The sequence below is a fragment of the Fonsecaea monophora genome, assembly GCF_001642475.1.
Source record: "Fonsecaea monophora strain CBS 269.37 chromosome Unknown Scaff73, whole genome shotgun sequence".
Taxonomy (NCBI): domain Eukaryota; kingdom Fungi; phylum Ascomycota; class Eurotiomycetes; order Chaetothyriales; family Herpotrichiellaceae; genus Fonsecaea; species Fonsecaea monophora.
In genome coordinates this window covers 37,352-50,445 of record NW_019174004.1, presented here as the reverse complement: position 1 = coordinate 50,445, position 13,094 = coordinate 37,352, and the positions used below count along the sequence as shown (strand labels likewise).

General features: G+C 52.5%; 4 protein-coding genes across 4 annotated transcripts; 2 read left to right on the top strand and 2 right to left on the bottom strand.

Annotated features, from left to right (window-relative positions):
• Positions 1–1,680: 1,680 nt before the first annotated feature.
• AYO21_08423 (hypothetical protein) lies at positions 1,681–3,150 on the top strand (the record flags this gene model as incomplete). Its single annotated transcript, XM_022658367.1, has 1 exon — positions 1,681–3,150. One exon carries the CDS (start codon positions 1,681–1,683, stop codon positions 3,148–3,150), a length of 1,470 nt encoding a protein of 489 aa, XP_022509298.1.
• A 1,003-nt stretch (positions 3,151–4,153) lies between these two features.
• On the bottom strand, positions 4,154–7,924 carry AYO21_08422 (hypothetical protein; the record flags this gene model as incomplete). Its single annotated transcript, XM_022658366.1, has 1 exon — positions 4,154–7,924. The coding sequence occupies one exon, from the start codon at positions 7,922–7,924 to the stop codon at positions 4,154–4,156; it is 3,771 nt and encodes a 1,256-aa protein (XP_022509297.1).
• A 288-nt stretch (positions 7,925–8,212) lies between these two features.
• AYO21_08421 (hypothetical protein) lies at positions 8,213–8,737 on the top strand (the record flags this gene model as incomplete). The annotated part of the gene is made up of 2 exons (XM_022658365.1): positions 8,213–8,374; positions 8,438–8,737. 2 exons carry the CDS (start codon positions 8,213–8,215, stop codon positions 8,735–8,737), a joined length of 462 nt encoding a protein of 153 aa, XP_022509296.1.
• Positions 8,738–8,861: 124 nt separating this feature from the next.
• On the bottom strand, positions 8,862–12,924 carry AYO21_08420 (hypothetical protein; the record flags this gene model as incomplete). The annotated part of the gene is made up of 4 exons (XM_022658364.1): positions 8,862–8,893; positions 8,947–12,091; positions 12,142–12,713; positions 12,765–12,924. 4 exons carry the CDS (start codon positions 12,922–12,924, stop codon positions 8,862–8,864), a joined length of 3,909 nt encoding a protein of 1,302 aa, XP_022509295.1.
• Positions 12,925–13,094: the final 170 nt, after the last annotated feature.

Below are 13,094 nucleotides of genomic sequence, written 5' to 3'. Positions count from 1 at the left end.
GCCAAGTCAAAATCGAAAAAGCGCCTTCGATGACGGTGACCACCGTCATTTCAAGAGCAGGCCGTTGTAGAGGCCGGTAAAGCAACTTTTGTCGCTTGGTCCGGTTGTGGACATTTGAATTCGAAAGCTATCCAGGGCGCAATAACGGCGTCCATGGTGGATGAGAAAAAAGGGGCAAATTCAGCCACATGGTGGGCATGGTGTCACGCTTCAGACCGACATATTCCCCTGAAGCAAAGCCGTAGACGTTGGCCAAGGCCATAAAGGCCGAGGGGGGGAAAGTTAATCATTTGATGTGGAAATGCACGTAAAGCGCCAGGGCCTGAGGATTTGTGCGACAGAGAATCGAGTGGCATGAGGTCGCCAGGAAAGTTGTACCTCGTAGAAGGGACGACCCGGACTTCCTTGTACCGAGTACTCGGAATGGTAACAATTGATGAGAGCCCCCCAGAGTTGAAACCCTTTCTCACCTTCTTCCCGCAACTTGGCTTGCCGGAAAGAGATTAGGCAAACGGTTGTGCCTGGGCCATCCTCGCTTGCGATCCCTGATTAAGGTGGAGCTAATGTGCATCGGATATCTTGGTCCCTGGCCTAACGGCATTGGCTTGCAGCGCCTCGAAATTGGATGTGTGACAGTGTGATATGCACGGCGCGACGTTTTTAGCAGTAGAAGAGACAGCTGTCGACTGGGTTGACAAGACTCAGGTAAGAGGTTCCAGTTTCATGACCAGCTAGAACCCCTATCGATCTTGTCGTCGCCATCAGCAAACCTGTCTGGGGAATCGTTCGTGAACCTCAGCACATCGGACAGGTAGGTCGCACGGATGCTGTCGTCTCGCAGACAGTTGTGTATGAGCTCCCCTGGCTGGACATATCATCAAGGTGAATCCGAAGTGCAAATAGTACGTATCAACAAGTTCCCCTCTTGTTTTGTGGAAATCGATTCGGAGGGTGGTAAAAAGTTAGTCAAGCCGGCATTGCGAGGTCGGTGGTTTGATCGGGCATGCAGCTTTCAGGATCGGTGGATTCATTCTCCCAAATGCTATTGCAGTGTGAAAGCTCATCAGATGGAGGATTGAAGGCAAGTGAAGGTGGAGTGGGTGTGATGCAAACGAGGACGTGAGCGTATTTGCATCAAGGTTGGAGGGAAACTGGCACAAAGCGAAGGATGATCAAACTGCGCCGCTCGCAGGAAAATTCCTATACAGAATGACCCAGCACAGTCATCCTCACCATCCACAGCAGCAGCGAAATATGGTTCTTTCACTTGAGTCGCACCCCTGACACAGGGACAATCAAGCCGCACCGCATCTCTTCAACTATCCATAAGTGACGGGACCCTCCCTGTGCTGGTCAAGCCTGGGTCTGGCAGCAAAATATCACTCCTATGGTCGTCATCGCGACTACAAACAGTGAATTTTTCCTTTTCTTGCTGTCACCATCAATAGAAGATGCAATCAAAATTGCGTGCCTTCGTCCGGCTATAAACCCCTTACCGTCCACATCCTGCCCTTACTCCTGCATCCTAATTGTTACACTCTCATTACACTCTCGTCCAGCTGATCGACCCTCTACAGAAATAACATCCATCGTCCTCACCCATTAATCAGTCTACGGCTTTATATCATAGACCACCAGAGTCTGCGGCGGCGAGAAAATCCTCTTGGTCTCGTCAGAAACATGGACCGAGCCACACCTCGCTCGAACCCAAACTACGACGTCTACTTCTCCGACGAAAAAATCAAGACTGTGGTGGAAAGATGCCTTCCTGTTGTCAAGCGCGAGCAGATGATCATCGAGCACCTCCCATCAGGAAAGTCGTTCAATAATCGAATCTACTTTGTCAATCTCACTGAGCCGGTTCGCACCTCCCGACCGGAGTGGAAGGGAAATGAAGTTGATGTGACGAAAACGACCACTCAGATTCAGTCCTCGTTTTTGGTGCTCAAGATAGCAGGCCACCCTTTTGGACGAAATAAAGTGCAGAATGAAGTAGCCAGCCTTCTTCTTTTGGAAAAACATTGTTCATCCATGCCAGCTCCGAAGTTGCTTGCTTGGTCGGATGATGGCAAGAAGGTCCGAACACCTCAATACCCCCGTGGCTTCAGAGACACAGAACCCAAAAACATTCCAGTGTTGGCACTCAAAGCTGAGGACGGCACCCCAATCGAGGATGTTCGCAAGGATACCGAGGGACAAGGCTGGATTCTGATGACACGCGAACCTGGGCGGCCGCTCCATCCAGACGAGTTGTTGGGGGATGCCGGAGATGAGCTCATGCGCCAAATCGCTGCATATGTGGCTACCTGGCGGAATGACATGCCTCCAGCAAAGGCGATAGGCAATCTACGAATTGTTGGGAGCAACTCGACCCCCCAGCCTGCAGCGGTCCTTTACGACAAAGCTATTCTGCCCGGCTACGAAGTTCACATCGACGGGTTGATCACCAACAACTCTCCACCATCTCCCTTGACCACATCGGAGAAGTACCACGCTTTTGTGCTCAAGAATTCTCTGAAGCGGCTCAAGGATGGGAAGCTCTATGATCACACCTCGGACGAAGTCCACGAGCTGGTGAAGCGCATGGCTGACCAAACACTCCCCAAGCTCCCATTGTTTCGCTATGGGATTGAACCCATGATTTTCACCCACGATGATCTTTCCACCCGCAATGTCCTTGTCTCGCCCGACGGCTCGGGCGGTGTCAAGGTCTCGGCCATCATCGATTTCGAATTTGCGGGCTTTTTCCCAAAGGAAGAAGAATTTGCCGGGACCCTTCAAAATGACCAGGAGGAGTGGCCGCTCAGAAAGTACGCCGTTTTCTTGTCCGAGTTGAAGCACAGCGACGCCTTGCCAGAGAACTTGGCACTGAATATACCGCCATCCTCATCAATCGGGAACGCCACCGACAAGTGTTTCGAGTTTGGAACCTCCGAGTTTCAACAAGCCGTGCTCCTCTTGCGCACCACAATCAACACTGCGCCATGGTGGATCAAGGAAGAAAAGGGATACAACAAGGAGCAGTTGCAGGAGGAAATGGAGGCTGCCAAAGTCAGAGTTGAGAAAGCCGTGAAGTGGTTGGAAGAGATGGTGCCGGCGGAGGAGCGTGAGAAGCGCAACCGCAGGCGGACCAACAGCACACGAGGCTGACTCTGATCCGCTTGTGGCTGATTCTTATCACGATACCATCGCATTGTTGAATCCAACACGCAGACATGCGAAGAGAGACGAGAAAAGGAAGAGGTCGAGGCAAAGGAGATCATCTGGTGTCGTCGGAGATTATGTGAAGAAAACTGCGTGCGCACAACGGGATCTGCGTGACATCAAAGACTCATGTACAAAAAAAGTCTTGAATCTACCCAAAAACAACCTGTCATAGTCGGCTGGACATCTGCATCCCCAAAAAACAACAACAACAACACTGTACAGATCATGGCAATCGGGGCTCACTATCAAAAAGGGGATGTGTGTGTGTGTGTGTGTCGTGGCCATTTCTTTTTCTTGGAAGAGAGATTCAGACATTCTATTTTCAATCACACAATCACACGATCCAGTGCCTACAGTACATGCAAGTACATACAAGTACTTAGCTAGATATTTATGTATGTGCACACACACACACACACACACACGGGTACATAGGTCCACAGGTACATACAGAGGCACAAAACACAGTGACACCAGAACATACGGAGCTACCAACAGCAAGCAACAGCCAACAAGGCCAGCCAGACTAGACAGGTCAGTCAGGGTCACTCGTTACATAGTGAGATTCAATCCATCATACACATCATATCAACTCAAATCATATCGAATGATTCCAGTCAGAAGCGGGCGAGCATGCAAGCGGGCGAGAACGAGCCCAGATGACAGGCTATCATTTGCTTCTCGCTCTATATCGTATCGTATCATTATATCAGTGATGACGCGTGAAAACACCGAAATCTCTACACCCTCTATAGGTGTATAGGTACAGGCTGCCAGGTAAGAAAAGAGGACAGATAGGTGACAGAGTGGTTACCAGGTGCAGTTGAGTGTGTGTACATGTACATGTACATATTTAATATGTAGGTAGGTACGTAGGTAGGTACGTAGGTACCTGTACCTATGTACAGTACATGCTCGATATATCGCCGAAAAAACACATGTGCACCTACAACACCTGCTCGACCCTCCAGCCCGTCTTGCTCTTCACGTCCATGACCTGCCTCACCTTGACCGGCGGGAGAGGCCAGGCCAGAACACCCCCGACACCCGACATGACGGCACTGGCGCGCACGTCCACCGTGACCCAGCACTCCCTCCTACGCGGCGAACCCGGCAACTCATCGATCTTGGTCCGGGGCACAGGTTTGCCGTAGTTGATGAGAGCCGTGTCCCTGGCAATAAACGCCAGCTGCGCCGACGTGAGGGGCGCGAGCGGGAACATTCGCGTCTTGGGGATTTTCCTGTCAGCGCCGCGGTGCTGCAAGGACGACGGTGTGATTGTGTGGGCCTGCGCACGTTGCAGGTGGCTGTAGCAGATGTACTCGGGCAGGTCTTTGACATTGGCCCGCGCGAGGACCGACGATGGGTGGATAAACACCGCTTTCTCGTGCAGCGGAGCGGACGGGTGGTCGTGCAGGGGGACCAGGGGAAGATAGGGCACGTCGATCGTCCGGCGCGGGGTTTTCGCTGGACAGTCAGATGGTGGTTGCGGCGCCTTGTCGTAGCGGATGGCGATCTGGTCAATATACCCAGACGCCACGATCGTGTTGATACGCGTCGCCACTTTGCTCGAGGAGATCTTGGTCTTTCGGGACTGCGAGATGGTGGCTCTGGTGATAGAGCTGCGGTGGTTCATGAGTACCAGATGTTCCAGCTGATCACGCAGTTGAGCGACCTCGGCCATGGCTTTGGAACGGAGGAAGAGTGACTTGCACAGGGTCTCCCGACCAGATGGAGAGCTGTCGAGATAGACTGAGACTGCAGTAAGGAGTTTCATCGCGTCCGAGGCTTTGTCGTTCTTGCTCAGCGTCGCGCGGGCACGACCATACTCTTGTCGGAGCTTCTCAAGACGGTCGTCTTCCTGCTGTTTCTCGAATGTGTACACTTCCTGCTCGTCGTCATCATCACCACTGTTCTGACCGTGCGCTGAGGAGGCTGTTGCTGCGTTCTTGTCATCGGTAAGGTTGAGTTGACCTTCTGTGATAAAGATTTCCGGCACCGCTATGGCAGAAACGAGTGCAAGAATATGCCAAACCAAGTCTGTCTCACAGACACAGGCTGCCAGAATCTTACCGAGGCGAGGAGAGAGTGGATACATCGACAATCGTTTGCCCAGGTCTGTGATCGACCCGCTCACAGTCAATGCACCAAGGTTCTTCAACAGCTGCTCTGCCTTGTCCAGTGTCTGCGCGGCTGGTGGTGTCGGGAACGGAAATTCAGCGATCGGTCGTGGATAGGCGAACCCCTTCAACTGCAGTACCACGCTCTCCGCGGGGGCCCTCAAGATCTCGGGCTCTGTATGATCGGGAAAGAATTGCTCATACACTGCTGATGAGTACAGCCGCCAACAGTGACCTGGCCCTGTGCGGCCTGCACGACCCGCACGCTGCTGAGCGCTGGCTTTGCTGATATAGTCGATCTCGAAGCTCTGGACTCCCGTGTCGAGATTGTATTTACGTTCCTTGCTGCGACCAGTATCGAAGACATAGCGTATACCAGGAATGGTCAAACTTGTTTCTGCGACGTTGGTTGCAAGAACGATCAGCCGCGCCCCAGAAGGAGGTGGCTCAAACACCTTTAGCTGTTCGGCGGTGGGTAGTTGGGAGTAGAGAGGGAGAATGTGAACGGAGGTGTATGGATCCTTTGAACTCGAATGCCCACGAGCTTGAGAAAGGGTTGTCTCGTCTCCAGCATCGTCCTCATCATCTGAAATCTCGAATTCCTTCTCTTCCGCTTCATCTTCTGAGTGCGTCAAAATTTCCATCTCGAAATCGTCCTCTGCTTCTTGCACTTTCACAGGGCCGAACTCGAAATCCTCAACTTCGAGTGGCGCTTCAGTCGCAGCAATTTCCACCCGAGGTGTGTTTGTCGTGGTCCTGCTGTTATTTCTTTGAGCCAGGAGTGCATTCAATCGGTTGCCGACTTGCTTGATTTCGTTCTGGCCAGTCAAGAAAACAAGAATACCGCCTCTGGGAAGTTTCCGGTGAGCTCGTCTGACCTTTTCGATCACCTCTTCCACGTAATCTGCTCGTGATCTCAAGGCAAAGTGCGTTGTTACACGGTGTTGGCGTCCTTCGGCTTCAACTATGGGAGGCCGTAACGCCGCTGAGAAGAGCTTCTCGTGAAGAAAATCGCCGATATTGAGCGTAGCAGACATGATGATCAATTTGAGGGGCGTCGGGTTCGGATTGAATTGACTCTTCTGCATCCGCGCCGGGACGATTTTGCTCAGCATTCCGATCAGGATGTCCGTGTTGACGCTCCTCTCATGAGCCTCGTCGACAATTATCACGGAATATTTCCTCAACAGCAGATCCTTGGAGAGTTCACGCAGTAAGATCCCGTCTGTCATAAATTTGACAGCCGTGTTTGTCGACACCGTACTGTCAAACCTGATCTGATATGCCACCTTGTGGCCATGTTCCCCTAGCTCAGTACTGACCCGCTTTGCCATACTGACAGCAGCAACACGACGGGGTTGGGTGATTCCAATCATGCCCGGTGTTGGTCCTTCGGGCGCCCCGTAGCCGGCCTCGAAAAGAAATTGTGGAGTCTGTGTAGTTTTCCCGCTCCCGGTGTCGCCCTTGATGATCACAACTGGGTTATTATGGATGGCTTCCATGATTTCCTGTTCTCGTTGGAGAATGGGCAGTTGGGACCGGGATTCTTGTATATCCTGAGGTCGATTGACATGCACAGCGTGAGCTTTTCGATTAGGTACAGGATTCCGCTCCGGAGCTGCTGTGGGTGGTTTTGGAGGCTGAGTATCTGATTTTGTGGCGGGTTTGGGCACGGGCAATAGTTGTCCTTCGCCCGTCGTATAGGATGGCGTGTATCCGATGGATTGGTTTAATTGCTGGGTCGCCCATGCTTTGAAGGCCGAATTCCTTGGTTTTATTTTGTTACCATCTTCCTCTTCTTCGGCATCAGACATGTCTGTATCTTCTTCTTCTGAAGTATCCTGTGGGTTACTCGATGAGTCCGAAATTTCAGAACTTGTGCCTTCTCCCTCCTCTGAATCCTCTTCGTCCGAATCTTGCTCATTTATACTCGGCTCCGAGTCGAAGCCTTCCCAGGGTAACTCCACGGGAACCTCGTCATCGCGGGGTCTGGTCCGTTTCTTGCTTTTGCGAGACTGTATGATAGGCAATCCATTCTCATCCAGCGCCAACGGCTGCGCAAGGCCACTTCCCTGTAGATGAGGTCTTCCAGGTGGCACCACCGGCTCCTCTGCGTTCTTCGTCTCAACAAAGGCTTCCCTGTGCTCGGCCTCGAAGGAGTCCTCGCTGTCGACGTCAGACTCCTCCGGCACCTCCAAGATCTTCTGCTTTTGACGCTTTGGACCTGGCCCTGAATCACTCTGAAACTCGCCAAACGTACGCTTGCCCAGATTCCCAGAGCTCTTTGCAACCACAGCCTCGTACTTTTCCTTCTCTTGCTCCAACTTCCGCAACAGGTCTAGAGTCTCATCCTTCCTCAGCTTGTTGTCGATGTACTTGTCCAATCTCTTCTGTTTCTTGCTCGAGATACGCGTCTGCTGGGATCTCAGTTCTTCCCTCAATTTTTGCCTTTTCGCCTCCCTCTCTGCCTTGCTCTGCGGGACGATAATTTCTTGGTTGGATTGTGGTGCGGCGGGGTCGGTCGCAGACGGTCCAGCTTGCGCCTTTTGGCGGGCGAGCACTTTGTGCTTCCGCTGGCGAGGAACGAAGCGAGGCATGTCAATTACGAGTCTCCAACCCTGGCAGTCATGAGGCCGCTCTCTGTCAGACTGGTCGTACAATTTCTTCGCGTCGATGTTGGTGCATGGAAATTGTTCTGAAATCCCGGCAGAAAATCGTGGGCGGTAAAGCACTAATGGAAGGCGGTGAAGGTGTCGACGTCACGTGGAGTCTTTCCAACTTCAGGCTTAAAAGACTACCGAATAGATTGTTTATACTCTCTCCAAATTCAAGGACCTGAACTCCTTCTACCAGAGCAAAGCATAGGCTCTCCACAATTACACAGTATGGCAGACATGGACGACGATACAAGGGTCACAATCCCTTTCCCCGCGTCTACAAAACAGGCGGCAAAAGAGGTGAACGGCGTAAAAACCGATGTCATGTACATCTCGTTCGCCGACAAAATCATGATCACAATAACTCAGAACGGAAAACTCGGTCAATGGGTACATCTCCCCCAAGGGGGTGCTAGCTGATATTCTGGGTAAACGTGCTAATTGGCCCACCAGATCACTGTGCCACTTTTGAGCGACAACCCTACACACTCGGACCCTTACTTCCAGACGGGGCGCTCTGGAGAAGATGCCTTGCTACCGTCAACTCGCTTTTCGCCGCGAACACTGCTGGGTGCTGGTGGTTCTGAGCGTGAAGCCATGGGCCACCTGTACGCTTCACAAATTGCTGATGCAATCATCACCAAGACGCCCGACGAACGCCGTAGCCTCATGCTTGGACTAGGGCTCGCCAAAGTGGAGCTCGAGCGAGATGTCTTTTCTCAGATTATTGACCTTGTTCTATCAGTTCTCTGAGGTTTGGAGGTTGGGGGTTTCGACCCGGATAGCATCGATCAGACAAGGCGATCTGGCATGCCAAATCCGTCTTTCGATTTTGGCGCCCGGCACCTCCGACACCTTAGTGGTATCTTGCGGACGGTTACGGCAGATCTCTTCCACAGAGGCGTTGATCTCATACTCCCCGTCAGCAAGTGCGACGATACCGAGGTTAGCTACACAAGTACCTCCGGGCTCAATGGCGGGATGCAGGGCACGTTGGAGTACTCCCGTCCAGAGGAACCGCTTCGTTAGATCCAGGGCGATGTTATGAGGTTGATACCGAAGAGCAGGCTGGAGGCGAAGGAGTAGACGCAGCGGCTCTTGCGTGTGATTCCGGATTGTGGCCGAAAGGGTTGCGAATACCTCGGTCTGGACGACGAAATGTGATCTTCCGATCTGTGTCACGGCTGTGCCTCCAGTGCCGTCTATATCTTGAGAATGTTCGTGCGGTTTGAGCGCGAAATCGATTTCGACGTGCTCGACTTTAAGGGCGTCCACCATCCGTGGACTCAATCTGACACCTTTTCTCAGGTCAATCTCTCCATGTCTACCTGAGCCTTCTTCCCGCCACGTGCCTCGTAGGCATTTTAGTAGCTCTTCGCGGTACCAGAACGATTCACGGCTGGCCGCTTCTGCCTCTGCACTCAGGTTGGATGTCGTTACCACAAATTGCTTCTGGACATCTAGGTTCGGAATTGGTGCATGAGGGTCCTGAATGAAAAGGCGAGGAACCAGCAAAATCACCCGGCTGACGTGGCCTGGTTGCAGTGTCTCGGTCACTGAATACGCATCCTCCCAGAGCTGATCGTCGGCAGAGTATTCGAAGTTCTGCTTCCGAGCTTGCAGTTCAATGTGAAGGGGCTGTGGCCAGACGTTCCGGAGATCCAGCGACAACATGCAGTATTGGCTGGCATCACGTCGAGACTTGAGCCAATTGGATAGCATAGATACGCTCGACCCCCTGCCTCGATCATTTCCGGCTATCTCCCTTGATTCATCTGCACTTGGACCAGGACTCCAGCTGAAGTCACTGTGGATCGAATAGATATTGCATCGTGGTATCTCCACACAGCCATTGACTGTGACAGAGATGGGAAACCGGATTTGTCTGGTATAGAACGTTCCTTTTACTTCGGACGAGGGTGATCCAAGGTACGCATAGTTGGCTTGTACAGCAGCACTCACGAGGCCTGCTCGCCCAAAAATCGTCACACTGTATGCAATGCTCTGGCCAGCCTCTAAAATCTTAGAGGATATCTCATCGCGCTGATCCGTGATATACACAGCCGGGTGTACAGTGAGCTGGTTCTGGATCTCGTACATTTCCGCAGGGCTGAGGTCTTTGTTCGTGAGGGCCTCTTGCAACCTGGAAGTGACAGAGTCTTCTGTAGTGACAAGGACGAAATCTGCTGCCACGGTCTGGCTTTCATTGATGAGCGTGAGATCAAATACACGTCGCTCCCCCTCCAGCAGCATAATGGCAGGATCACCCAGGCTGTCGGATCTTGCGACAAGCTGAGGCTGAGAGCCGATGACCCGAAGCTTCAAGGGCGATGCTTTGGGTAGATCTAGCGGGAAACCGGCACTCAGCAAGGACCCATCATTGTCAGCAGCCTGCGCTTTTCTAGACTTGACTCTTCCAAGTGCATTCTGCTTCGGGATCACGGGGAGTTTCCAATCATCACGGAAAATGAGGAAGTCCTGCTCATAGCAATTGCGCACGGTTGCTCTGCACCCGATGATTTGTAAATCGCCGCTTCCTGTCGGGGTGCCGCTGAGGGTGAAGATCTGGGTCGAGAAGGGACCCATCACGATACTGTGGCGTGAGGGAGTGAAATCACATCCTTCGCTCAGCAGGCTGATCTCCTCGATTTCGATGCCCACTTCAAGCGGATTCTGCAGGAGGACTGTAAATGTAGCTTGCTCCCCGGCTACCAGGACGGGAGCAGCTGCAACGGATTTGTCTTTCGCGAAAGGGTTGTATATGAATGGATCTCGCACCGTTTCGACAAGGCCACTCCCACGGATGCTGAGGTCGCTAGGCTTGTGTGCAATGAGCTTCGCAAAAGAGCCTTGTTCCAAAACTTGAACATCTCGGACGAGGAAATCATCCCAGTATTCAGCACGGCACCCTTCGGCACCCAACCGCGAGGCTGCTGAAACGGCGCGTTTGAGACTGTCGAGAAGGCGTACTTGCTCTTCTGCAGAGACCAAGGGAACCGTATCCGTTGAATACTTGGGCATGGTGACGATTTGTTTTGCATCACGCAATATGGTCGACGTGAAATGGAGCCCGGCGGGGACATCGGGCAACGCTTCGCAAACAGTCACACACGTTCGCAGCATTTCTAGTTTCAGCATGGCGTCCCCAGAGCTGTGCTCGATTGCCCATAGTCTCGTTCTATTGTGAATGCTATCGATATCAGCAGGAATCCTCTGTGCTGGTGGGGGAACTGGTGGCAGAGGTACGCCGTATGCTCCAGCCGCCAGGTTCAGCATAGCTCTGGTGCCAATCATCATCTCCGGGAGGATACCCAGGAGGGCAGTGTTAAGAGGTGGCAGCCCAGCTGCTGGATGAATACCGGCCTCGGAGGCACCGATTTTCCTCGCCTCGATCAGCCTTGGGGCGAATTGTTGCATGAGCTGCTTGAGATAGAAGGCGTGTTTGCGATCCAACCCCAATATGGATAGACTCGCGGCGACTGCAACCAGGATACTCGTATGGTGTGATGAATTCCTGCTCGATTGAGCTTCTTGAAGCGTCTCAATCAGGATATTGGCAAGCCCAGCTTTGGAGATGGCAACAGTCTCTCCATTGGCGTGTTCTGAGTTCTCAGGCATCAAACTGCCGCCCGCCACAATCTGATTTAAGCCCTGTTTGTTCAATACACCCCCAGCGCGCTTCACATAAACAAGCATGTTCACAAGCCTGACACGACATTCTCTCAAAATGTCTTGCAAAGACCCACCCAGGTCCAGATTTGCAACTTTGGCATAGAGTTCAAGCACTGTCTCAACCATTGGCGGTAGCAACAGGGCCAATGTCTTTAGAGGGCCGCCTGACTTTGGCGCAACCTCAGCTTGAAATGCTCCGCTCCTGTTAGGTAGAGAGCGACAGATTTGCGGCACAGTAAAACTCATTTCGGACCAAGACAGAAGGAGCATGCAGATGAGGAGGTGTTCCAAGGCCTTTGCATGCCACAGATGGTCTTGACCATTTTGAGCTATACCGGCCCCTTCGGCGAGGTAGTTCATTGCCTCCGTCCACGAGCCACATTGGAGCCGGAACATGCCTCGAATAATATTGAACCGCCCCCTTGATGTGTCGCTCTAAGCACGGTTTAGCAGACGCTTATATCAGGCGGCAGAAGGAAGATTACCTGCTGGTCCGAGCCAATCGAAGTCGGCAACGGGCTTGGAGACTTTGTGGATACGGGCGTTGAGTTTCTGTCCCCTGGGGCTGGAGATGTGCCAGCGCGTCGAGGAGTTTGTGAGGTAGCACCTGGCACCATACTGATTGGCTGACCTTTGAAGTCATTAAGTATCAATTCGACGCCGTGAAGGAATTGCCGCGAAATAGTGCTCATTATCGCGTGGGAGGCACTCTCAACATCAGAGTCTGACATGCTGAGAATGTCACTGGGTAGAGAGGCTGGAGGTTCTGGACCACAGAAAACAAGACGGCGAACGACCAAGCCTGGACTTGAGGGCAGCTGCTCCTCGAACCCAGCTCTGATAGAGTCAAGCGTGGCAGAGACGCCCGCCAAAGTCGCGCCATTTGCTTCTGAGGAACGGGCTGGTTCATTTACAACCCTTTCACCATCGATCAGTCCCAGGAGTACCTGGCAACGCGAGTTCGTCTCGAAAGGAAAAAGGTGCGGCCGTCCTATTTGTTGATTTGCTGAGATGTCGTAAAAGATACACCCATTTCCTGCAGCGGACGTGTTTGCAGCTAACAGCCAATATGAGTTTTATACCCGTGAGAGCCGCTGTTTGTGCGTACCTTCAGGAGAGGCAGAGTCCACGACTCGACGTTCCACAGTCGCAGCATTCTGTAAAGATTTGATAAATTCCTGGAAACGGTCTGGTGTTATCGGCCCAGCAGGAATACATAGCACGTTGACCTGTGCAGCAGCTGTAGGTAGGAAAGGGTGGTAGCCCATGATGACATGGTGGCAGTGGATGGACGTGGAATCGCCTCAGTGAGACAGGAGGCCGTATGAAGGGGTTCAAGTGCAGTTCTCCTGTCCTTAGTAGCACCAATGTTGGAGAGAGAAGGTATATCCAACGCTTTCAAGAGGCACAGGAGGCGTTGTATGGAGGATGAGGTTGA